This window comes from Haliotis asinina, chromosome 1, assembly GCF_037392515.1.
Source record: "Haliotis asinina isolate JCU_RB_2024 chromosome 1, JCU_Hal_asi_v2, whole genome shotgun sequence".
NCBI lineage: Eukaryota > Metazoa > Mollusca > Gastropoda > Lepetellida > Haliotidae > Haliotis > Haliotis asinina.
In genome coordinates, this window is record NC_090280.1 from 11057801 (window position 1) to 11083636 (window position 25836).

The 25836-nt window shown below is 38.4% G+C and overlaps 2 protein-coding genes across 22 annotated transcripts in view; one reads left to right on the forward strand and one right to left on the reverse strand.

The window, feature by feature from the left end:
* Positions 1-25836, reverse strand: part of LOC137286941 (rho guanine nucleotide exchange factor 11-like) — a 117474-nt gene that overhangs the window by 10646 nt on the left and 80992 nt on the right. For 4 of the 21 annotated variants that reach the window (XM_067819092.1, XM_067819069.1, XM_067819137.1 and 1 more), the window contains exons 10-33: positions 24175-24375; positions 20357-20506; positions 19804-19875; positions 19262-19330; positions 17361-17468; positions 16901-17005; positions 16306-16471; positions 16008-16113; positions 15466-15631; positions 14579-14687; positions 13971-14132; positions 10817-10921; positions 7426-7552; positions 6973-7036; positions 6195-6304; positions 5768-5934; positions 5378-5521; positions 4477-4556; positions 3787-3912; positions 3452-3569; positions 2339-2520; positions 1658-1904; positions 1039-1126; positions 111-266 (exon numbers count right to left, since the gene is read on the reverse strand). In XM_067819092.1, coding sequence (XP_067675193.1) covers positions 111-266; positions 1039-1126; positions 1658-1904; positions 2339-2520; positions 3452-3569; positions 3787-3912; positions 4477-4556; positions 5378-5521; positions 5768-5934; positions 6195-6304; positions 6973-7036; positions 7426-7552; positions 10817-10921; positions 13971-14132; positions 14579-14687; positions 15466-15631; positions 16008-16113; positions 16306-16471; positions 16901-17005; positions 17361-17468; positions 19262-19330; positions 19804-19875; positions 20357-20506; positions 24175-24375 — 3128 coding nt within the window. The remainder of the gene's footprint in view (positions 1-110; positions 267-1038; positions 1127-1657; positions 1905-2338; positions 2521-3451; positions 3570-3786; positions 3913-4476; positions 4557-5377; positions 5522-5767; positions 5935-6194; positions 6305-6972; positions 7037-7425; positions 7553-10816; positions 10922-13970; positions 14133-14578; positions 14688-15465; positions 15632-16007; positions 16114-16305; positions 16472-16900; positions 17006-17360; positions 17469-19261; positions 19331-19803; positions 19876-20356; positions 20507-24174; positions 24376-25836) is intronic. The other 17 variants (XM_067819111.1, XM_067819101.1, XM_067819153.1 and 14 more) reach the window with 15 other exon arrangements.
* On the forward strand, positions 11275-13296 carry LOC137257964 (uro-adherence factor A-like). Its single transcript, XM_067795489.1, has 2 exons — positions 11275-12631; positions 13244-13296. The coding sequence occupies exons 1-2, from the start codon at positions 11275-11277 to the stop codon at positions 13294-13296; spliced, it is 1410 nt and encodes a 469-aa protein (XP_067651590.1).

A 25836-nucleotide genomic window follows, 5' to 3' on the forward strand; every position in this document is an offset into this window, starting at 1 on the left:
TCTACCTTGTAGGCAAAGCTATCTGTTGTTACAAATAGTATTGATTAATTTCTCTTCGTTTCAAAAGTGATTCAGTAGAGATCATATTGTCTTGAGGTGATGACACTGACCTGATCTGATCTCTCCGTAATGAGATGGTCTCTGCTTCATGGTTTCCTGGAGGGGGCACTATTGCTGGTGGCAATTTAGGGGGAACAAATGGGGTAAACTTAGATCCTTCCCTCTTCTTCACCTCCTCCACTGAATCGTTGATGTATTTCATCCACCTGCAAGACAAATTCATCATCAGATGGCAACAGGTATTTCATATCGTTATAAAGTTTTATTTAAAAAAAAACATGGGCTTCATTTCAACCATTCAACTCACACTGCCATATGTTTCACTGTCAGTGTGCACTGATACATATCTATATTCATGTCTCCAGCAGGTACTCTCTGTAATTCAGCATTTAAAGAAGCTTCATAATGCAGTCAAGTATGATTTTCTGAAACAACTGTTTCATCTCAACTTTCTTTTCTCTGAGACCTGGGTTAGCAATTTCCTACTCACAGATATAAACCTGAAGTGTGCTTCTCACTAACACTGGGTCATCTCTTGTTTTCCCAGAATATCCATCACTGACAGTATATATGTTACAGAAAACACTTCTCCTTCTCCAGGGTCAGGAAATAACTACCCTTCTGGTTTTACATTGTCTACCAAAACCTCAGGTGGTTTCTGCTATACATAACTTAAAGTGTGCATTTCTTATATTCCGACTGGATGATGTAAAATCAAAACTGAAACGCTATGTATTGATAAATACTCCAAAAGAGACTTTCTCATACCAATGGCCTCCCATGAGTGCAACTGCTTGTAGCATTTGAAATACAAAAGTCATCAATAAAATGAATAATAACTTTGGCAAGTGTGACATAATTTGGAACATTTATCCCATCATTAAATAAGTAAAAAACATAAATAAATACAACTAACTATAAGCTCCAACTATTAACGTAGCATAGGAACAGTTTCTTGACATATTGAGAAGTGCTTACTTTCTCCTCTCATCTTGTGTTGGGGCGACAAACTCATAGATCTGAGGTCCACTGTTTTCTGTATTTACAACGAAAAATGCCTTTTTGTCTGAAAAATGAAAGCTCAGTTAGACTGCATTGTTTGTAAAACGTATAATCTGTTTCATGCTCATGTTAGGCTAAATATAAACGTGAAATGTTTCGCTGTGCGTCACTTTTATTTGTGCGCATCACAACTTTTGCTTGCCATTTGAAAAACAATAAGCTTGACTTGGCTGTGTCCCAATTATCCATTTGTCCACTATAAGAATGGGTATCTGTAAGAAAGAGTGTGACTGAATCTACAACTCATTAACACGTGCAAAACTTCCAAAGCTGTATTTCCGAAATAAAAAAAAAATACCACCCTTGTCACTTTTGGAAAAAATGTGCCCGAGAACCATTTAATTTTTGTTATGCAGTCTTATGTACTAAATATTACTAAAGAGAAACAGTAAAGGTAAAACAATCAAGTTCATACAATGACATTTCAATGTCCCTTTCTCCTATAGACTAAAAACTTACTTCTGTCATGTCAATCTGACTGTGCCATTGGCAATATCCGGTACAAGACCACTGAAAGCCACATGCTTACACCTACCTGTTGCCACATTCCTGGCCAGCAAGTTCTGCAGCTTCAGAAGTGGGCTGTGGGTGTTAACAAATTTATCCTCTGCTCGTGAAGACTGTGCATTAGACTGACAAAGGACCAGTTTATCATCCTGCTTCTGTAACAGCACCATGATATTCTCCAGCAGCACCACATGCACATCCATCATCCGATGTGACCGCAACTTCATCGATAACACTCCGTCATACACCAGCTTGTGTTGAGTTACATCAAGATTCTGAAACACCATTGTAAACAAAACTGTTCATCTGCTACTGTAAATGAATAAGCAAGTGAGTTTAGTTTCAGGACGCTTTTAGCAATATTCCAGTAATATCACGGCAAGTAACACCAGAAATAGGCTTCATATATTGCACCCATGTGGGGAATCAAACCGTGATATTCGGCATGATGAGCAAACACTTCAACCACTAGACTTCCCCACCAATCCTATTGTACATGCGTATTGGCAATGTCCTTCAATATAACTATCCTTATTTCTTTTTTTCAACTGGGTTCAACAGTGAGAATAGAACTTAATGACAGAAAAAGAAAATAGAGTCTGTTTTACACCTTTCTGTAGCTTAAATTTGATGACTATCTTCTTATATAAGACAAATGCTTCATTATTCATTATTCTGCTCCAAAAACAAACAACTGAATAGAACTTGCCTTCATTTCTTCATAAGATTGATGACCTGACATATTTTCTATTGGACGTTTGTCTATCTTTTTCTGTATAATCCGTAATCGGTGATAATTTTCACAGTCTTTCACAGCCTGGTTCACATATGCTAAAATTAGTTTACTTTTATCCCGAGCTCGCTCAAGTTGACTGTGCTCTTCAGAGTTGGCTGAAAATACAGAAAGGGTGCAACATAACTACTGGAACAAACACAGTGAGACCCCAGGTACAAGAAGAGATTCATTTATGTGTAAATCATCCGGATAGCTGAATATCTGGATTTCCGTCCTCCAAAATGTGACCATACACTTCTGGGTGAAAATCATTTCCAAACAGCATGGTTGTTGTCATTTGCTAATTAAAATTTACTCGGGGTCAGATAGGCCCACTAATCACCAGCTATAACCCTACTGATCGGCCATTAATTCAGAATAGCAGACCTTGTCTCATGTCAAAACACATGGACACTCGCACTTCACTTCTCAGAGTCAGTAGAAAATCAAAGCTTCATGTGGATATGTGAGTCTATTTCGTGTTGATTTAACGGTTTGTTTGCAAACATTACCGTCCAGGAACAGAAACCAAATATCTGTTGTAGACAGTCGTAGCGTAAGAGGTTTTTGTTAATGAGACTTGACCGGAAGGCGAGGTTTCCAGTTATTTAGCGTCCAAGTATCCGGGGTCTCACTGAACACCATTATGCTTTCCATTTATATGGTGCATGTTTTCCTTTCTGTTATCCTTTCAAAATTCATATTAGAAGGGACTAAAGAAGGCTAACAAATGGCAGAGAGCAGCTTAACAATCTTTACAATCTGTTAGCACCAGACAACTCTGTAACAGCTATCTAATTTCACAGGGTCTTCCAACAACAAGCATGGGGAATTCAGAAGGTATTCTAACCTGAAGTCTTTGACAGTTCTAAATAACAAGTAATATGTAAAAATATAAAGAATGTTCTACTTACAAATTCAACCTTCTCAGCCATAGAAGGAACTAATTTATGCAAGATTAAAGACACTAGCGAAGTAGCTAAGCGTTCGTAGGGGATAGAGTTCCCTTCATGACAAGTAAGTCTCTGGAACTTTGTGTCAACCTACCTTGAGTATACTTCATGAGGTTATCTATCAACAGGGGGTATTTTGTCAAGCGCTGCATCTGGGCCGGCATGAGATCCTTGAGTTGCAATCGGCGACAAAGCGGACTACTTTCAGCTTCCTGTACACAATGATATGTGAGAGTTATGTACCAGTATTCATTGTGACACCAGGAGACTGTTGATCAAGTCAGTATTTGATGTATTCACAGGCTGACAAATCAACCATTCCAAGTGCTTATTATCCTGAGTTTTGGTACCCAATAAGAGTCCATGTAGAACTGTTGTATTTACGCATATTACTGACGTGTGATAGCACTTAAAACCCCAACATCTTACATTGAGAAACTGGGACAGCCGCTGTTCTTTGCGTTGATGTTTCTTCAGGTTTTCCAGGGCGAAGGACTGGTTACGGCAGTACTCCGCACATGCTTGACGGAATATTTCTCCATTTTCACCATCAAACTACAATATAAAAGGTATAATGCTAAGCATGTAGAGTTATTGATAAAGTGGTAATAACTGAAGAAAGTCAGTTTACACAGTAAATAATTTTCTCTTTTATTTTCGTATCATTTGTTGTTGTTGAATGCTGCAATCAGCAATGTTACAACTACATGGCGATAGTCTGTAAATAATCAGCATTTCATACTGATGTCCTACAAGACCCAGTAATGACAGTACATGATTACAATGTCTGATCTAGTAAACTGTGTTTCTGCTCATACGGCATGGATTGCTCCATGTGTGTGGTCCTCCATCATGTTTTTCTATTTGCATTGTTGAAATACTGCTGACATCAGCACTTAACAATATCTGATAATTGTTTCCAGTTAGTAGAGAGGCCAAACAAACACCTCTAGATCTCATTCCATAGGGTGACATAATCTGACATCTAATGAACCAAACAAGTGATTCTTCACTTGGGCCAAAATGAAATTATGAAGTGTATATTTGTTCCAGAATTATCTCCCTCAGTATGTCTGTGAAACTCTGTGGTACTTGGACTCCTGAAGGGCAAAACCTTACCCTGGACAACAAGAGGTCTGCTACCCTAGTCACTACTGGATTCTCCTGACGCCGTTTCTTCATCTGGTTGTTCAGCTCTCCTGATCACAAAAATATAACAGTATTTGTAATATGAAAAAGTTATCAACCAACCGTATCAACTAACAGAGTCATTTTCCAACCATCTACCACTGGGGACTTGTTGTGAATATGGAATGTGATTCATACGTAAATCACACACAGCCTTCACCACATGACTGGTGAACTGCTTCAGAACTTAAATATAGTCCAGAACATGAAACATAATCGCTCCAATTTCATAGCTGAAGAACACAACCATGTTAAAGTTGCACAATAATAGATGTTAATAATTAGGCTATTTTATGAGAACAGAACCCACAACTACTAGGGGACCAATGCTTATCTTGTTTAGTTTGTTTGTCGCCGCCCATTCTAACCAAGTTCTGTGCACCAGGCCTTGATGGAATGTGATGGGAATGTGAATGTGTCCTTGATGGACACTGACTGTACTTTAGTTTGTTTTCTGTCATCAAATTCGGCAACATTCCAACTATATAGCGGCAATGCATTATCATATTATCATATTATCAGGCAGAATGCATTCCTGTATCTACTGGTATCATGTTGTCATAGCATTGTGACGTCATAAGCATTTTGAGGTCATGGGCAGAGTTAACAGTTAGCCTTACTGTTCAGTTCAGCTCAACCTGATGAGGGGGCTAGGATAAGCCCCGTAACGTCGTGAAAATAAACTCAAGAAATTGCTATCCATATAAATTGACCTATATATAGCGGCAGTCATAAAATAATTGAGTGTGGACCAGATAACCCAGTGATCAACATCATGAGCCTCGCTCTAGTGCTGGGGATTACAAGGAGATTACAGCATCACATTACTCACTGTGTAATTCTATCATCTGATCCAGATTAGGAAACAAGTATCGTGCTAGCTCATGATGACCACCTTCAACTGCCATAGGCCGATGAAATAGCTTGTCAATAATCTTTAGTGATCGGACATGTGCTCGCTCTGTGTAGAACAACTCTGTCGACAGAATATACATAAACATCAATAACAACAGAAGTTTAAAACCTGGAATGTGAGAACTTTAGTTGCAGACTGAAATGAATGTACAAAAAGCTGTCATTTATACTACCACGGCAAAAAAACGTCCTTGCAACATTACTTGTTATTTTACTAATGAATATTGAACTCTGTATCAGTCACTGCATTTCTGATGAAATATCAGCTCATGGTGTGATGAAAATTTCCAACTGAATCATGACATACCATTCAAGACTTCCTGACGTTTCTTCTCCTTCGGTTTTAACTTCTTAATAACATCTTCTCCAAGAATGCTCTTCAGTGATGGCAACTCAGACTCCACATCTAAGTCAGAGTCATTTGCAATCAACTCATGCACTGTCTCAGTGGAGTTGGAAGGACTCTCCACGCTGCTGGAAACAACACGACATTGTCAACCTGCCCATTACACACCTCTACAACCAAGCAATGTGTAGGACATACTAGGTCTGCCCATGCTCTGCTTGAGAATTAGTCATTAGTCAATGGAAGACCATATAGCTTCAGTGTTATCCAATTATGAAAAATGATTTCTTCAGATTACTTCTTGTGAACATAATTTACTTAAATTATTCATAAGGGTTTTTGCTCATGTTAGGGTACAAACAGCTGGTGATGTAAGATGGGATCATACCGATTGGACAAACTAGAAGTAGAGGAGCTGCCTGATTGGTTAAGAGCTTTGATTGTATTGTCGTCCATGTCTACATCACTCTTGGCTCTCCGTGCTGGACGATCACCCTTCTGAAGAAAGCAGAATGAACTTCTAACTGTGTTACAAGGAACAGTGCAGAATGGGTGATTAACACAGAATCAGAATGCAAGGCAATGATCAGCGACTTTTTAAACATTACATTTATTTCCAAAAATTTCTGTAATATATTTTAATTGTTTTTCAATGCATGCAAAACCCTAGACCTGCTATCTGAAAACAATCATATAGTTTCTTCACATTATATCAAGAAGATTCAGTAAAGAATAAGACCACATATATTCATGCATAAATACACATGAAATTTTCACATTGACGTTTTACACTGTTTCACCATAAACATCAAGAACACTAAATATCAAAAGTGGACTTGATACAGCAGTAACTATCTTTTAATTGATGCCGAATGCTGGCAGCAAGAATTTGTCCCTGTCCATTTTCATGAGAACAGATCTAAGAAATGAAGTTTATCGCAGAAACAGGAATGAACTAAACCTTACTGTAACATCCGAACCAAAATGACAAGAAAGTTCAACACATTGTTAACCCGAGTGTCTTAGTCTCCTGGAAACTTTTGAAAGCAAGAGCCTGCATCAATTGATGATGAACTGAGAGACAATCCAAGACTGACTTGTTTTACAACATTAACTTCCGGCAAGGAGCCAGGGCGGCATGCAGAGAACAAACTTTGCTACATTACTTTTAGTTTGGTTACCTCTCCCCTGCCCTTCATACTCTCAGATCTGCCAAGCTCGCGGTCCTTCCTGGAACACAGACAGTGGAGGACATTACTAAGCAAGTCAAAAAGGTGTGCAATAGGAGAAGCAGACTGAAGAATCAAAATCATTTTATCATTTCATCAAATTCACTCTCAGCTTTACATGTTAAATATCTGTGTCCTTTTAGAAAGACTGCACTGACAACAATCTTCAAATAAGATTTATATAAAAAATATCTAAAATCTAAGAATCCATAAAGCATTCACGGGAGAAATAAGTATTATGCCTAAACATAACAAAAAAGTGAAATATAATATTCTAGTTACTTCTCATTTATCCTGTACTATTAGAGCACTGTATTTTGCTTGCTTTTGGGACTTTTTCCATAATAGCATTGACAGGAAACCTGGCGAGATGATATTTTAGGAACATACCCTTGATTGGCATCAACAGCAGCTTCAGGGTTCTCTGTGGGGCTCTTGGGGCCATCTTCATATCTCTGTATAATGCTCTTCACCCCATGTCCAGCTGGGAGGCCGGCTATTTTGGAAAGCAGTACTGCTGAAGTAAGTGTTAAGGGATGCTATAAGCCCAGACACCACATGCACACAACATGAAGCAAGCAGTGAGACAGGTTGTAGGGGCTATGCTGCAGTGCTTGAAACTCATATGATGACCTCTGATATCTCTATAATTGGGAGAAGGGACTACACAAAAACAGGCAGAAGCTTTAATGGCCATATTCACACAATGTCATCTTGACATGAAGTATAACTTGCATTCCTATTGACAAATTGAACCACTCCTCAGAAGTGTTTCAGTACAAATGGAGTTATCAACTATGATCCATATCAGATACAGAACTTTAAGTTGGTTGTCAGCTTGAAATAGATACTTCATTAATTCGAACACTGCAGTGATAGCCTTGCATTGGTTAAATATACAGATACAGAATGTGGCTAATGGTGATTGTGTAAGTACGTACGCACGCACACACACACGCATGCACGTATGCACGCACACACACACACACACACACACACACACGTTTGTCTAATTATCAAATGAACATGTGTCTTTGAGGAATGTGTGTTCAACCAGAGCGAAGATGTAGTCCATAGGTGTGGCATGCTATTGGTGAATGATCAAGGTCGTCATAAAATAAGAATAACAAAGTGTTCTGAAGTGAGTGAGACAATTCGTGAACTAACAAGGAATAATTAGGTGAATGACTATTGACAAATGAACAAGGTGTTCTTGTTGTGAGAACAGTGCAAACCTAGCAAAGCGTCTCTGTACTGAGGCTATCAAACTAACATAATGTTCCTGTACCACAAGATGCTTTTGAAGTAAAGCCATCAGTTTACTAACAAGCTGTTGCTGCAGTGAGACCATCAGTTTACTAACAAGCTGTTGCTGAAGTGAGACCATCGGTTTACTAACAAATTGTTGCTGAAGTGAGACCATCAGTTTACTAACAAATTGTTGCTGAAGTGAGACCATCAGTTTACTAACAGGCTGTTGCTGAAGTGAGACCATCGGTTTACTAACAAGCTGTTGCTGAAGTGATGTCATCAGTTTACTAACAAGCTGTTGCTGAAGTGATGTCATCAGTTTACTAACAAGATGTTGCTGAAGTGAGACCATCAGTTTACTAACAAATTGTTGCTGAAGTGAGACCATCAGTTTACTAACAGGCTGTTGCTGAAGTGAGACCATCGGTTTACTAACAAGCTGTTGCTGAAGTGATGTCATCAGTTTACTAACAAGCTGTTGCTGAAGTGATGTCATCAGTTTACTAACAAGATGTTGCTGAAGTGAGACCATCAGTTTACTAACAAGCTGTTGCTGAAGTGAGACCATCGGTTTACTAACAAGCTGTTGCTGAAGAGAGACCATTGTTGAACTGGGACTAGTGGTATATTTAAGTGTTTTAAAGAGTTTCAAATATAATAATACTGTGGTGATCTGGCTGCAATGTGTTCATCACACCTAAAAATACACAATACATTGATCACATTCATGGTGAAGAAACAACAAGCTGGTTCACACATTCCCTACAATACCAGCTGGTATTCACATTTACTGTAGCATTTGCTCTATAAACTATGCAAAATGAATATTCATTCAAGTGCGTTCAAATGCAAAAGTATTACACCCATTTCAAGACTAGAGACACACAAATATTTCTACGAAGAGATTTCAAAATATGGGTGGCATGTAAGCCATCTTTCTTTGGACATTTTTGTAAGAGAAAATCCAGCCGAAATGTAGGGACAAATAACTTTGTTTTGAGATAGCCAAATTTGTACAAAAATCTTTCATTACATGCATCAGATCAGCCCCTAGTTATTCATAATCAAAAGCTCTGAACTAGAACATTCCATTCTGATTTTAAGCGTGAGTGTCTGAATATATTCAGCATTTTCCCTGACTATCAATCACTAAATCAAAGAAAGTTTTGGTTAGACATGAATGACATGAACATCTCTTGCAAAAGGACTTCACATGCTTTCATGCAAAATTCCAGTGTTAGTTAGAGCACATGACCAGACTGAAGGAATCTTTGATGGATATGAAGGTATTCATGATGAAAATGTCAATTAGGTTCAATTTCAGGGTTACTGATTTCATCCAATACTCTAATTTGAAATGTTTTGGGGGTAAATATTTTTGCAAATAACAGTAAGATCCTGGACAATCATAGAGAATATATGAAGTTCCCTTTCTAAGAACTACTCTCTAATATTTGGGTGATTTAGTATGTGCACTGCTAAATCATTCTAAATATATATAGTTATGACACGTGAAGCCCTGTACAAGTAATGATTTCTTCATAGCTGCCAACTGTTCAAATCAAATGCACAATTCCCAAATCATCTCACAAAATCATAATCCTTAGCGACAATTGCCTTTACAATACACCATTACTACTTTTGGGTCACTTTACAAAGTACTCCCATCATAATATCACATTTTCAGTAACAACTTCACCTTCTATAGAACACCCAAATTCCCGAACAACGCTGCAGCACCATTAAGAGATATTTCAATCTTCCCCTTATACGAACAGTAACACCAAATCATTCCAAAATATCTCAGGATAGTTAAACTTCAGTGAATTTTTCTCCCAACATTTCAAAACAACTGACAAAAGCTAGTTTTCCCTTCCCATGAAGTACAATATGAGTGACCAGATGGCAGCCATCATCAACTACCCTGGAATCAATGAGATGTGCGTTAGTGCAGACAAGCATGTGGTATTGGGCTGAGTGAGCTCATGCTGGCTTAGCTGTATCACACAATCACACAGCAGAAGAAAGCTAATATCAACAGAACAACACTGAAAATAAACTCAGATTATACATGGGCTCAAAATAAAACCACACACTCCAATAGCGTGCTACATGGTACTCCACACTATGAGGAAGACAGGATATATACTGTATATATACTACAAGTGTAATAGTGAATACAGATGGTTATTGTAACAATGGTGATGATTACTGAAGATATGAGTAGTATGTACGTCATGGTTAGAATCAAACAGTATCATGTTACATGTTCAGTATCATTTAACTCAAAGTTTATTCAACATAACAATCTGTACAGCTATGCTGTGATCTTTGATCCATACTTCATCAAATGTATTTTAATAATAACTAATAACTGGCACTTGTACAGAAATAACGGACAATTTTACAAAATAATGTATGTTTGTGATTAATTTCTCCACAATTAGACCAACATCGTTACAAATCAATGCATCATAAACTCCAGAAATATGACTCATGTTTACAAACTGAATACAGAAGTTCTCCTTACAGAAATCAGCGTCTTCATCCTTCTTGACTGGTTGTGTGACGATGTGGAGCTCCTGGTGCCGTGCATCGGCCAGTGCTTCCTGTACTGTAGAAGAAGGAGGAGGACCTGTCAGCCACAGAGAGGAGGGGAGAGAGAGAGCACTAGAGTTAGTGTGAAGGAGGCATGCACATCACAGAGGACAGACCAACATCAAACAGAACATATAGGTGACAAAATCGTGACATGCTGACATGTCAATCACATGAAGAAAACCATGACAGAAAAAACATAAAGTGGTGTTTCAGCATGCTGCATTTGACAAAGGAAATGAGTTAATGTACTACACAACCCATGGGAAATAGAGACAACCACTGTACCATATAACCCATGGCCAATCGTGACAGTAAATGTTCCAAACAAATCATGGCCAATACTGACAGTAAACGCACCCCACAACCAATGGCCAATAATGGCAGTAAATGTTCCTAACAACCAATAGTGACAGTAAACACTCCTCACAACCAATGACCAATAGTGACAGTAAACGTACCTCACAACCAATGGCCAATAGTGACAGTAAGCGTACCCCACAACCAATGGCCAACAGTGACAGTAAACGTACCTCACATCCAATGGCCAATAGTGACAGTAAACGTACCTCACAACCAATGGCCAATAGTGACAGTAAACGTACCTCACAACCAATGGCCAATAGTGACAGTAAATGTACCTCACAACCAATGGCCAATAGTGACAGTAAGCGTACCCCACAACCAATGGCCAACAGTGACAGTAAACGTACCTCACAACCAATGGCCAATAGTGACAGTAAACGTACCTCACATCCAATGGCCAACAGTGACAGTAAACGTACCTCACAACCAATGGCCAACAGTGACAGTAAACGTACCTCACAACCAATGGCCAATAGTGACAGTAAATGTACCTCACAACCAATGGCCAACAGTGACAGTAAATGTACCTCACAACCAATGGCCAACAGTGACAGTAAACGTACCTCACATCCAATGGCCAATAGTGACAGTAAACGTACCTCACAACCAATGGCCAACAGTGACAGTAAACGTACCTCACAACCAATGGCCAACAGTGACAGTAAACGTACCTCACAACCAATGGCCAACAGTGACAGTAAACGTACCTCACAACCAATGGCCAATAGTGACAGTAAACGTACCTCACAACCAATGGCCAACAGTGACAGTAAACGTACCTCACAACCAATGGCCAATAGTGACAGTAAACGTACCTCACATCCAATGGCCAATAGTGACAGTAAACGTACCTCACAACCAATGGCCAACAGTGACAGTAAACGTACCTCACATCCAATGGCCAATAGTGACAGTAAACGTACCTCACAACCAATGGCCAATAGTGACAGTAAACGTACCTCACATCCAATGGCCAATAGTGACAGTAAACGTACCTCACAACCAATGGCCAACAGTGACAGTAAACGTACCTCACAACCAATGGCCAATAGTGACAGTAAATGTACCTCACAACCAATGGCCAACAGTGACAGTAAACGTACCCCACAACCAATGGCCAACAGTGACAGTAAATGTACCTCACAACCAATGGCCAACAGTGACAGTAAACGTACCTCACATCCAATGGCCAATAGTGACAGTAAACGTACCTCACAACCAATGGCCAACAGTGACAGTAAACGTACCTCACAACCAATGGCCAACAGTGACAGTAAACGTACCTCACAACCAATGGCCAACAGTGACAGTAAACGTACCTCACAACCAATGGCCAATAGTGACAGTAAACGTACCTCACATCCAATGGCCAATAGTGACAGTAAGCATACTGTAAACACATCATCCCATAGTGACAGTAAGCATACTGTAAACACATCATCCGATAGTGGCAGTAAGCATACTGTAAACACATCATCCAATAGTGACAGTAAGCATACTGTAAACACATCATCCCATAGTGACAGTAAGCATACTGTAAACACATCATCCAACAGTGACAGTAAGCATACTGTAAACACATCATCCAACAGTGACAGTAAGCATACTGTAAACACATCATCCAATAGTGACAGTAAGCATACTGTAAACACATCACCCAACAGTGACAGTAAGCATACTGTAAACACATCATCCAATAGTGACAGTAAGCATACTGTAAACACATCATCCAACAGTGACAGTAAGCATACTGTAAACACATCATCCAATAGTGACAGTAAGCATACTGTAAACACATCATCCAACAGTGACAGTAAGCATACTGTAAACACATCATCCAACAGTGACAGTAAGCATACTGTAAACACATCATCCAATAGTGACAGTAAGCGTACTGTAAACACATCATCCAATAGTGACAGTAAGCATACTGTAAACACATCATCCAATAAAGTATGTCTATGAATGTTTATGCTACCCATAATGCAATTAGACTGGGAGATCAAGATCAAGATTTTCAAAGTTCATGACAAAATTGTGTCTTGAGCACACATTTATGATACAGGTGCATGCGGATTTACATCCATGGGTATTAAAAACACAAGATCATTGCCTCTATTTCCAACAGTCATTTGTTAGTAATTCAATCTAGTGCACCATCAATCAATGTGCACTAATAAAATCCTGATGATGTGCAGAGGATTAAATTGTGAGGGGACAAAAGGAACATGTTAGCTGATCACATGAAGCAAAGAAATGACCAGTTGCTGAGAACTCTCTGGGCAAGCACCGTCAGACATACTCAGCAGAATAATAGTTCATACACAACAATAACTCTGAAACTGAAATTCCACATTTCACTGTTTTCCCAAACTGTTCCTCAAGAGACCTACCTAGATATTGACACAATTCTGACATCAACATGATCCCATATCTTAGAGGTCTTACACTGACAAAAGGCTTTTGGCCAAATTAAAAAAATTCTATTCAAACATATCACAAGAAAATCACAGCCTTAACAAGTAATTCAAACTTAGGTCAAAGCTTTTATCAGTCACACATATAGTCATCTGAAACAAACAAGTTGTATATAATTTTTCTGAGCCTTCCACTTTATCACCATTTTATTATGTTCCCTGGCAATTCCCGGCCTTAGAAACTGCAATTCCTCAACTTTACCCTAATTCTGTGCCCCATATAAACTGCTAATGTTGACTTACCAGCATCTTTGTTGGGGTTGCTCTGTTTTCGGCCAGCGAAGGGCACGACTGGGATGACAGCAGAGGCTCGCTTCTTGTCCTTGTCCCGATCACTTTTTTTCTGTTTCCCAGCACAAGGGTCTGTATCTTCTGCACACTGTTTGTGGACGTTCAACTCACACACTGGAACAGAAATATCACAGCTTCAATGCTGCAGAGGTACTGGATGTCATCATAAACAAAACAAAGCTGAGGATTGATAAACAAATGTGTGATAGTTCGATCATAACAGAAACACATAATCTCACTTAGTGTCAATTAGTCCAGCAATTTATGCTGTTAGTGCCTTAATATTGATCCACCACTACAATTACTGATCACAGGCTTTAGTTTACATTCTATTTGAACAGTACAGAATGTGAAACATTGTGACTCTCAGAAAACTCTCTGATAAGACTGACTATCTATTCTTGAAACATTCTTACCTGTACAAATTTCTTCAGCTAATTCTGAACACACTGGCTACGATCAAAGATAAGCAGTCTTAGGAGTTTGAATGTTTTGAAAATAAGGAGTCTGGTGTTAAAAATGAACTGGCTAATTGGACACGTAAAGGTATGCCTCCTCACCTTGACACTGGAATCCTTGTGTGCCGACACCCCAGATAAGTCCATTACACACACTACAGAATGTAGTGGAGGTGTAATGTGTCAAGTTGAATATGTGACCTTTGAATTGCTGTAAGCAAGATACATTTTTAAGGTTGGTTGGTATTAAATACACGCGCTAGACAACAAGTACCCTTCTAAATACAGATATACAGGGCAACTTCATAGCTTCATAATTCAGTGTTATGAACATGTACTGACAGCATCAGTATGACCAGGTCCGAGCATGATCTGAACTGGATACAAAATGACATGATGAGTCACTGCGCCTGTAATAAACCTTCATCTCTTTGACCATGGAAGAACAGAAGGCCTGTCAAACTTGAGAATCTGCAAGGGTCACAAACTTGCCCATATGGGGGTCGCAGAGTGTTCATAAAATAAAAAAAAACAACCCAAAACTACTCATAAAGATATAGCTTTGCTGTAATCAGATACTTGCCACAGGGCAAGTGACTTCAAGAAAGTAACTTGTCCTGACTAATTTTCCACTTGACATCATTTTATGACACCATGCTTGATTGATAATGTTTACTGGCTATTAAAGAGTGATAATTTCACTCTCTACTAGCTCTACTTCATTATTATTGCAAAATATATTATTATTGCTTATTGCCCAAAATGAAAACTGACTTGTCCTGGGCATTGGGTGATGGGATTTTAACCCCTGGGTATGTGACAGAAGAATGTAATGTTGAGAACCATAAGTGGGAACAGACTAGGCTGCTGATTGGCTGTAACTGGTGTTTTAAGGTAGTCATCCAGTCTCACTGCCCTCACAAATTACATACACATTGAATAATAATGTGAAATAGATAAAGATGTAAACTAAGGCTGAGACGACTTACTTTTGCTTTGTTTGATTTTCCTGGTAGTTTGAGAACTCTCTTGTCCTTCATAACAAAACTCTGTGTGCGCTCAATGGAAGGGCCCTTGGTGAAGCCCACATACCTGAGGAAAGTTGCCAAGGCCCACCCGATGGCCTGGTCACGGTTTGCCTTCACGTTGTCCTTCCTGGCAACGATGTAAATCAAATGTTAATATTACTTAGGGTGCTGGACTGGTGCAGTGCATTGTCATTTGTACAGGGAATATCAGGTTTAGGATGATTCAGTTGTGTCAACATTAATCTTACACTGTTAGTGAACTCAAAATATAACAGCTGTACTTGTACAATGAAACACTCCTTATCCTGATGATAGTTACTAAAACAGTAACGAAATCAAGGTTCCTGATTACTTTGTACACATGACTGCATCACCAGCAGATCCTCTGGTGTGTGGATAACATAATCATCAGCTTGTCCATCACTGTCATATTTCGCAAACCTTCTATCGGTAAGAAAGGTAAATTAAGGGGCTAATAAAAGTGCATCAGCCAATCTACGTACGTGCATCTCTCTAAATGTGGTGAGAGATATTTGTCTATGATTTTCAATTCTTTGTTCTTCTCCATTACATCTTCCAGTTCATGAACACCATAAATGCTGCCTAACCCTGGAATAACAGACATCAGAAGCATCATGGTACAGCATCCTTGAGAGACCTGACCACATTCATGTGGCTTTCAGATATGTCACGCATGTCAGTGGTGTTAAAGGAAAAGACATTTTAGTATTTATCTAATATTATTTCACATTAACTGCATGACCTTGTGCAAAATTATAAGATTTGTTTCATTACACTTACCTAAATCCTTTTTATTACAGAAGTCATTGAGTAACTCGGCTATCTCTGTCTTGACAGCCATCTTGGCTTGGTCAAACACTGGCCGCAGGCTGTTCTCATTGCTGGATTGTGTCAGGATACAATCTATGGTGGTTACTATGCTGTTGTCTAGCTCTACTTTCAGTGGCTGTAGATAAGATGATTGGAAAGATCACGTTAGTTGAGTCAGGTCAGTTTGAGACAGAACGATGCCACTTTCCATGGTTTTGGTCCGAAAATGCAAATGTGAAAGTATACAACCATTATTTAACACTGTCAGGCCCACTTGAGGGAGAATATGACCATTACTTAGCACTGTCTGGCCCATTTATTAGCGAGAGAATAGTCCACCTACATGGCTGTAGTCTGTAAATAATTGAGTTTGGACCAGACAATCGGCTGATAACATCGTGAGCATCATTCCAAGCAATTAGGATACAATGACAAGTGTCAACAAAGTCAGCCAGCCTGTCCAACCAATCCCATTAGTTGCCTCTTACAACAAGTATGCATTACTGAAGACCAATTCCAACCCAAATCATCATGGTAATCTGATCATGAAGATGATAATACTCACTGCATCATGAACCAGGAAAGTTGAATGAATCTCATAAGCCCATTTCCTCAAGTCTTTAACACTTCCCTGGGCATGACAGTACATGTCAGACACTATATAGAAAAACTGAAACACAAGGCACATGATTACTTGTAAACGCTTGACCTACACTTTTGTAAAACATGGAAAATTGTTTCAAAATGAATACACAATTGTTTACATCAAAATGAAAAAAAATGGAAAAATTCTGAATAGCAAATTCAGAATCATTTACACCTATTTTTCCCATATTGTAAGATGAACTATCAGACAAAGTGAGTCTTGGAAATCATCAGATGACACAGGTAAGGTCTAAGCTTCTAGGTCACATCTTTTAAGCCTTTTTCTTAAGTGAAAAAGCCATGTGCTAAAAATGAACCCAGCAGATTCACTGTGTAAATGCCTAAAGATGAATGATTCACATTACTTTAGGTGTACATACCAATGATGAGGGATCACTATTGGATATCAAATAATGGAGGAATATAGCAAGATGCGCTGGTTTCTTTTCCAGTGTGTCGATGTTGCCAAAGGGACCAGGATCACCTCCCTGCAAACAAAACATTGATGTAGAAGATCCTGCAACACTAAGGACATGCTTGGCCCGGGCATCAATGACACATTCTAAGACACAAAGTTGACAGAAGCATGCCATGATGTTCACACTGTCACTGATTGGGTTAAGAAACATTTTTGGCATAGCACACAAAAAGCTTGTAACAAATTCTGGACTCAAACAGGAAGCATTGCTAATAAACTGTTAATGGTGAGGAACAACTCAAGACTTTCACAACTTAGCGTGTTGGAGAACTGATGTTCTGTTACATTAGGTAGTTAACTGTTAGCCATGCTGTCATGCTGTTGGGTTTATGAAGGTTGTATTTCCTCTGATAAATGGTTGCTACTATGACAAAGAAGACGAAGTTTGTAGGACCTCACTCACTGTCAGATGTCTATATTACTTAGGATCTGCACATGCTACATTTTGTCAACTACATCAACACGTTTCCATATTTTGTGCCCTTTCTGTCTAGGAATGAGTGAACTGGGTTCATTGGAGTATTTCATATATATCACTGCTTTTAAGAAGGTTAAATATCTGACTAATCAACAAATGAGGCATGAGTCTTGACCCTGCCAAATTCAAATGGGATTTAAACCATGTCTAGCAAATCCATCAATCAACGGAAATCATGTGACTTGGTCTGCTTAGTAAATTGGGGTTCAATCTGTCAAATGGAGATACCATGACCAGGCACCCTGTGACATTTATCTGAGGAAAACAGCTCTCATGTTAATATTCAACAGAATAAACATAAAGAAAATAATGACATGAGATATGATAATATACACACTAGTCTACATACAGTGATTGTGTACAAGCTAATATTCATCAGCAGAGAGGTGTGATTCTCACACACAATCTGCAGGGTTAGACAAAGCTTCACTTATCAAGAAAGTTGTGATGGCAGATTATCTATGCCAAGGACCTTCATATTATTTTGCAAAGTATAATGGATACAAGAGAGAAGATTACAGCATATATATACATAGCTGTTGATAAAGCAAGTTGACATGGTAAATGAATGAAATATGAAACAGGTCTTTTTTAGAAACAGCCGCATGTTGGTGAGCCTTTGAATTTGGAAAATATACAATTGACTGAGATGTATGAGTTGAAATAAACAGATTAATGACGACATGTTAGTACTGAAACATCCTCTGCAAAACCACCATTGTATACACTGCACAAACTGATTCAATAATGATAAATACCTCTACCTAAAAGATCAATATTTTACTGTAACAACAAATATCTCCTGATAACATTTTTCTTCACTGTCTCAAATGCATCAATGTTCAAAAGCCTTAAGTGTTTCAGCAAGGAGAGATGTGCTGTAATGTCACAAGAATAAGCACTGAACAGGTACAAAAATGGTGAATTTGCAGTAATACAAGGCAGAGGTTAGGTCTTTCCCCAGCTGCCAATAAGCTTCAGACCAGTGCAGAAACCTGTCAAAGCAAAAGTAAAGATGATTCAGCCAAAAACCAGGAAATCTTTCCTTCCAAAACATCTCTGGTGGATATCCTAGGCAAGAATACTTGAGGGAAATTCAGAAATGTGGAAACTTTACAACAATGACAATCTGAGATAGGGAACATCAGTCTGATTTCAAACATCAGATTACTTTCTTGCATGTAAAATATTCTTCAAGAACATACAGTAAGAAAAGACAATGGCACTTTCTCAAGTTAATGATAGGCAGCATACCACTATAAAATCTCAAGAAAACCTGGTTTCTGGTTTGCATTGTAACATAACAATATTAGAAGTGAGGAAACCTCAAGAGCTTGGAGTCGATGCAGAAATGGGGAGAGAGGCCGACTGGGCCAGTTCCTTGGCCCATCGAGCTGAAAGACAACACAGGACAATGTCAACAATGACATGTTCCGTACAGAGCAGAGTTGTACCCTCATCACATGTACCACTTGACTGGAATCACCATCCTCAATGTCTTCATAGCTCAGGAAATGTTTTCCGAAACATTGCATCAAAATGTGGTTGATTTTGAGAAACCATTATCTTTAAGCAGCATGAATGATTCTTGTGGTAAGTGATAGGTGGTACTAGTCAAATATGTTTCCATAGAAACAAATATCCTGACAAACAGTCATTGACAATGCCCAGCTCAACGCTCTACAAGCACCAAATGACTATATTCCAAATGACTATATTCTAAAGAACAGAGATGCATTTCCTAGAGGACAAATTATTACAATTTGAAATATAATAAATCATTTAATTCTTTCATGTAAGCAATCATACTGAGGAGTGACGATCTGAAAGAAACATAGTGATGTTGGGCAAGCATGTGTATACTCACTGGTTCTTCTTCTGAGTTGAAGTCTTCATCGTCTATTATGATAATGTTCTGTTGACTTGGCGGAATAACATCCTGGAATGTAACACAAACATTCAGATGTAAGCACCAGACAGGGCTGGATTCAAGGCCAATCTTAAGGTGAAGACAAGGCTGGGATTAGACGACATTTTAAAAGTGTAGACATGGCATGATTCGAGGACTTTGAGAAATTGAACAGAGTACTAGGAGAGTCCAAGGACATTCAGGAGAAGACAAGGCTAGGATGAGGACATTCAAGATAGAAAACAAAGTACTGGAACATGCTGAAGGCATTCAGAAGGTAAACAGGGTTAGGAAGATCTCTTTGAGATGGAAAATGTAGGGCTGGGACATGCAGAGTACATTCACATGTTACACACTGGACAGGAATGGATTGGCGGACATGAAGAAGTTCAACAAAGGACATGGATGGAACATGAAAACCTACTATCTGGATCACTGGGAACACATCTTGCCATTAAACACACACAGGATCTAAAATGTGTCCTGTGTCTTGGAGAGCATAGCCACTTACCTCATTGCTCATGTCCCCTCTGACGGAACTGACTCCCTCTTCCGTGTGACAGTTGCTGGGGTGTGTAGGGGTGGGGGAAATGCTTGGGCTGGTGTGGGGGGAGTCAGAGACACTCCCACCGTCAGAACAACTGATAGGCACCGAGGCAGCCTGAAACAGCCATTGTAAATGTCATCAAACACCTCACAAACACAGTCAGTACCACAAATGTCAAGGACACACAATCCTTCAGTTGTCAAGAAAACATTCCATACAAATAGTGTTGAACTCATGTTGGTCATTAAACCCATCAATTCACAATCAAGTAATGCACTGTCAGATAGGCTATAATTCATCATATCCCTATATCTATTCACAAAGACTAATATGGCAAGCAGTTGGATTGGTGGTAAAAACAAATAGATAACAGATGTTTTAAGTCATTTCAAAAGGAAAACTTCAAACATATACATATACAAACATGAACATGATGTGCACAAAACATTTGCTGAAATACTAAACAATTTTTTAAATTGAAACATGCAAACATAACAGTCAAAACCAAAGAAAACATGACTGAACTAAACACATGCATGGTGAGGCCAATCTGAAGTGTTTCCATTATGAAGACTTTAAAGTAGTACCGTGCAAACGAGTGTCTGCTGCAGACAGTTGCAACATGAATTTGGTAAAGTTCAGGATTCCTACAGATGACAAAATGAAATGAATCTATTTAAAAAACCTCATATTTGGTGTTTGATGACAAATTAAGACCTCAAAGGCGATCTCAAAGGCCTTTTGGTATTTCCAAGTCTTTTGAGAAAATGCAAAGACAACATCAACCAGGTGTGAATATGGTAATGATTTCTTTTCCATTTAACTTGCAAAACTGCAAATCATTATAAGATTTTCAATACGTCTTTTTCACTATAAATTTTAGTGGTCAATCCTTGCCACCTGCAGCAGCCTTGAGGTGTGCGATAAGCAGTTACACAGTGTTCATGCAGCGGAGTATGTCTGCTTCCACAAACCCCAGGCAGTTATCTCCCCACTGGTTTGCAGGGCCACACAAATGCAGACAACACATGAGAGTGAAATCACATCAGGCCAAATACTTGCTTTGGTCATAATAACTTAACATTATAATTCCTTTCAGACACGTCACAAAATTTCCAATGTCACAAAAAGTAGTCCCTCATAACTGTTCATACAGTGGCACACAAATGGTATACTAGTTCACTGTGGAACAAGTTGCTTTCATTCTTCATGCACAATGACTGGTGAGTACATGACCAAAAAATATGACTGATGGTGAGGCACTATACATTTTGATCCCAAAAGACAAAACGCTTGCTATTGTGTCAGCTCATTTCACAGATTAATGTTGGAAAGAGCACCTCATATGTCTGAATCATTTTGAAACACAACGTCTAATTTATCATGACCAACTGCTATGCAGTATCTGAGGTGCAAGATGTGCTGTTGGCGTCGTCTTTCCTCATGCTAGCACACACACTGCAACAAGAAATAATCCTGACATACAGTAACACTGATCAATCTGAACTCCAGCAGTAGAGCTGAGGCTTCAACATCTGCTAAACACTGTCATGATTCCTTACCTCCCTTTATACCAGCCTCTCCTGAGACAGAAGGGCAATTTCTCACCGACATGAATAGGAGACCTTGAGTGTAAGAATTAACCAATAACTGACCAAAATAACAACGTAACATGCAAGATCAGTAGACATGTGCTTGTCACATTGGCTAAAAATTGTCCTGCTACTAATATTAATGCTGTACATCTTTAATTAATCAAGAAAAAACCAACATTTATATAATTCTGGGACAAAAATACTGATGACCGATATATATTCATAACATACAAAATTATGAAATTTTTGATGACCATATATAATGAAATATCAAGTAGAGATTTCCACAAACTTGAATTCTTCAAATTTTGAATAGCACTTGGTATTTACGTTATGCAGAGTACTTTGGAATTGAATTAGGCAATGGCGAAAAGAGACCAGGAGCCAGGGAACAAAGACAGGCGCTTTATAAACATACATCATTAACATGTTAAGTATGCAACTTGATTCATTACAAGGAACACAGAAAATAGGTAAAAAATAACAACATAAAAACTCATCATGTCTTTTGATTCGGTTTCTTACAGTTTTTCTATTTCTTGAATTTGCAATACAAGCACATGTCTACATGAACATTCGGACCATTAATACCCAATAACTGTATCAAGGTGTGTTACCCGCTTTAACTTTCGTCTTCCCCATCGGCCGACCTGACAATAAACACTACAGGTCAGATGTCAAACATGTTGCAGCTGGACATTCTGAGTTTCCTTTTTTTCACCAAGATAAATGTTTTGTTATTTTTGTCAGTGTTATTTTTCTCATTCTCCTGTGCATATTTATCGAAATCATCATAGCATTGCAAAACTATCAACCAAAACATGTGATCTGATACATCTTCTATGCATTTCTATATATTAGTTCTGTAGTGATTTGACTACAACCCTGAGACAGGAACAGACTTTTCAGTTAATCATAATACATGGACAGAGCCAATCTTAAATTTACTGCCTAACTGAAATAAAGCTCAACAGATGTTTAAGTTGCCGACATAAAGGAAGCTGAGAAGCAAGAATTTAAAGTTTATTCATATACACTGCACAAGATGCAAGGGAACATATTTGAGGCACATTTACATGAAATTTCTTTTTCTTTCATTCACTATAAAAAAAGCACTCTCTTCACAATGAAGCCAGTGTGTTGGCCTACAGCTTTGTTCTGCTATCAACATATATTTTTCCAGGAGCATAGGGTAAGTTTCCAGGTTCATAGCAAGATAGTTTCTGTCCTCTAGACTGTGCCCTACTTTGTGCACCTGGGCAACAGTGCTCAACATCATAACTATAATATCTACATGTCCCTTATCTTGAACATTCCCTTGGCCTGCCCTTGACCTACTGAATCCTGCTTCTTGGGTAGAAATCAGAACACAGCAGGTACAAGAACAACCCAAATCTGAGGGTACTTCAGGTAATGTCTGAAAGATCGCTATATAGTGTCATGTGCAAGATTATAGACAGCTGTGTTAGCATGAATGCAGTTATGACAGCTAAAGCACTAACAGGAGCAGCTTGTTTACATTTGCCAGTAACCCACTGTTAGATCTGGTGCAAAGAGTTGACTGTGTGTTAAGAGCTATAGCCTACAGACTTTGAGTTCACAATACACAAATCTGAGACATTTTTAAACTTGTAAATGAAGGCAGATTTACTGACCAATAGCTGAATGGGTTAATCCAAATATCTGTCACTGATGATGTACAACCTTCCTGTGCAGCTATATTTTACTGCACAACAAAGTGGTGTTATATGCTGGCTCTTGATTTGTGTAAAGTGATATTATTAGCTGATTACAAACAGCAGAAACGGAAAACAGAAGCTGACAGAAAAGACAATGGACAGACATGTGATGAGAAATGAGAGTGTTACAGCACCCTGAAGGGAGAGGTAAAGGATTTTCAACATTTACTATCAATTACATCAATGTTCCATTGACAGAACCTTTGGATATATCCCTGCTTGTAACTGTCAACTCAATTTCTAGTTCTTTAAGTTGTTTAAATTAATATAGAGCAGATCGTTATGTATCATGGTCCCAAACACTAACATAATTATGATGAAATAAAACAATATAATCGAGAAATGTTTCAAAATTAGATTTTTCAATTCCAAATGACAATTCCTAAATATCACTGATATATAAATGATGAAAAGGGGATTTTCATATGATAATGAAATGGTATGATACCTCAGAGATATCTCTTGTGTAGATGATTTGTGAAGATTGTGACATAGTCACAACACGTCTGGACGTGACGTCTGACTTGGATCGCGAGACCTGAGTTGATCGTAGCACTTCCTTACTTTCCCCCGTTTTATACAGCATTACAGGCACAGATGCCTGTTTCTGGTGGCGAACACCACTGCGGGGCTGCCCAGGATGTTGTTGCTGTTAGAGCAAGGAAAGGTAGATAACTCTTGGTTAACAAAGGGAGGTAATTCCCAACATGGCCAACACCCTTGCCAAATACATACTCAAATAACTGGCTATAATGGAGTGAGTGATGAGAGATGCTATCCTTTCACTTCTGTTTGAAAATTTCTTACTGTTTCAAAACATACGTTATGCCCATTGGATGATTTAAATATGAATGAAACACATAGAACAGTTTGAGACTACCACCAACAGAGAGGGTGAAATATCAAAAACAAACACTGAAGAAATATCCTAGCTAAGAATTATGTGGATTTAGTTGTAAAATACCCCAGTCCAGCACAATAATTCAATTCAATAAAGAATGAAGCAATTTCTGCATGGTTTGACACCCATCCTATGGTTATAAGAAACAGTGTTAGGCCAAATTCAGCAGACGTTTTTGTGATAGACAGAGTTTGTTTGTCCATGTATTTTTATGCTCATCAAAACTAGGAAAAACTAATCATAATACAGTATATCTCATGCCACTAAAATATACCAAGCATATTGATGTGTAAAATCTCTGAAAAAACAAAATCAACTTAAACAAAAAATGCCGATACTCAAAGCTTGAAAACTATGCCATATATATATATATATATATATCATGCAATCTTTAAAAAAGGGAGAGATGTAATGTGTGCAGACAAAGCATATATAAATAAACTGTATATGACTGTCATTCAGTTTGTACATATTCTAATGTGTATCTCTTGGAAAATAATGACTAAAGGAATAATGAAGAAGACTGTCAGCATACCAGGTTCTGATTTCTGAATCAACAATCTTGGAGTTTTGACTGTCTCAAGTTTATTGCTTCAACATAGACTTCTTTGTGGATCAGTTTGACAAAGCAATAGAGCACTATGATTACTGTGGCCCCCATACTTTATCGTTCAGTTATCGCAGCCAATGACTGCTCTGTGGAATGAGGTGTAAGAAACTACTCCACCGAGTTTCATTGCTACCACAAGCCTGTGTTGAAGTGAAGGCCAGTCAGGACTACAGAGATTGCTCGGTGCTGCTTGCAACATCACGATGCAGGGTGAGTAATGAGTGTAAGGTGCACCAGTATCAGGCAAACTGCACTCATTAGAACTGTAAGGTGTCAAGTATTATAAACCCTTTGTTCCCTCCACTTTGTCAAACCCCAAATCTTTGGTGACAAATGAAATACGTAACTTGTCCTAAACTCAAAGAGATTCCACCTTTTCTTCTTAATTCAGTACATGATATACATTGTTGTATATCATCACATGTCATTCCTATCATGGTCTAAGGGTCAGCAGATGACTAAATGATCCTAAAAACATTACTGGTTACATACTTATCGTCCCATTTTCTAATTCATGATGTATTGGTAATGTTATAACATTTGACATGAAAGTAACTTTAGATTTTTGTGTCATCAGCATATCTCAACAGTGATATATA

Excerpts from the sequence above, each read along its gene's own strand:
- LOC137257964 (XM_067795489.1), top strand. The coding sequence starts at position 11,275 with ATGTTCCTAACAACCAATAGTGACAGTAAACACTCCTCACAACCAATG. Across the intron at positions 12,632-13,243 it reads TCCAATGGCCAATAGTGACA|ACTGGGAGATCAAGATCAAG; the intron begins GTAAGCATACTG and ends TAATGCAATTAG.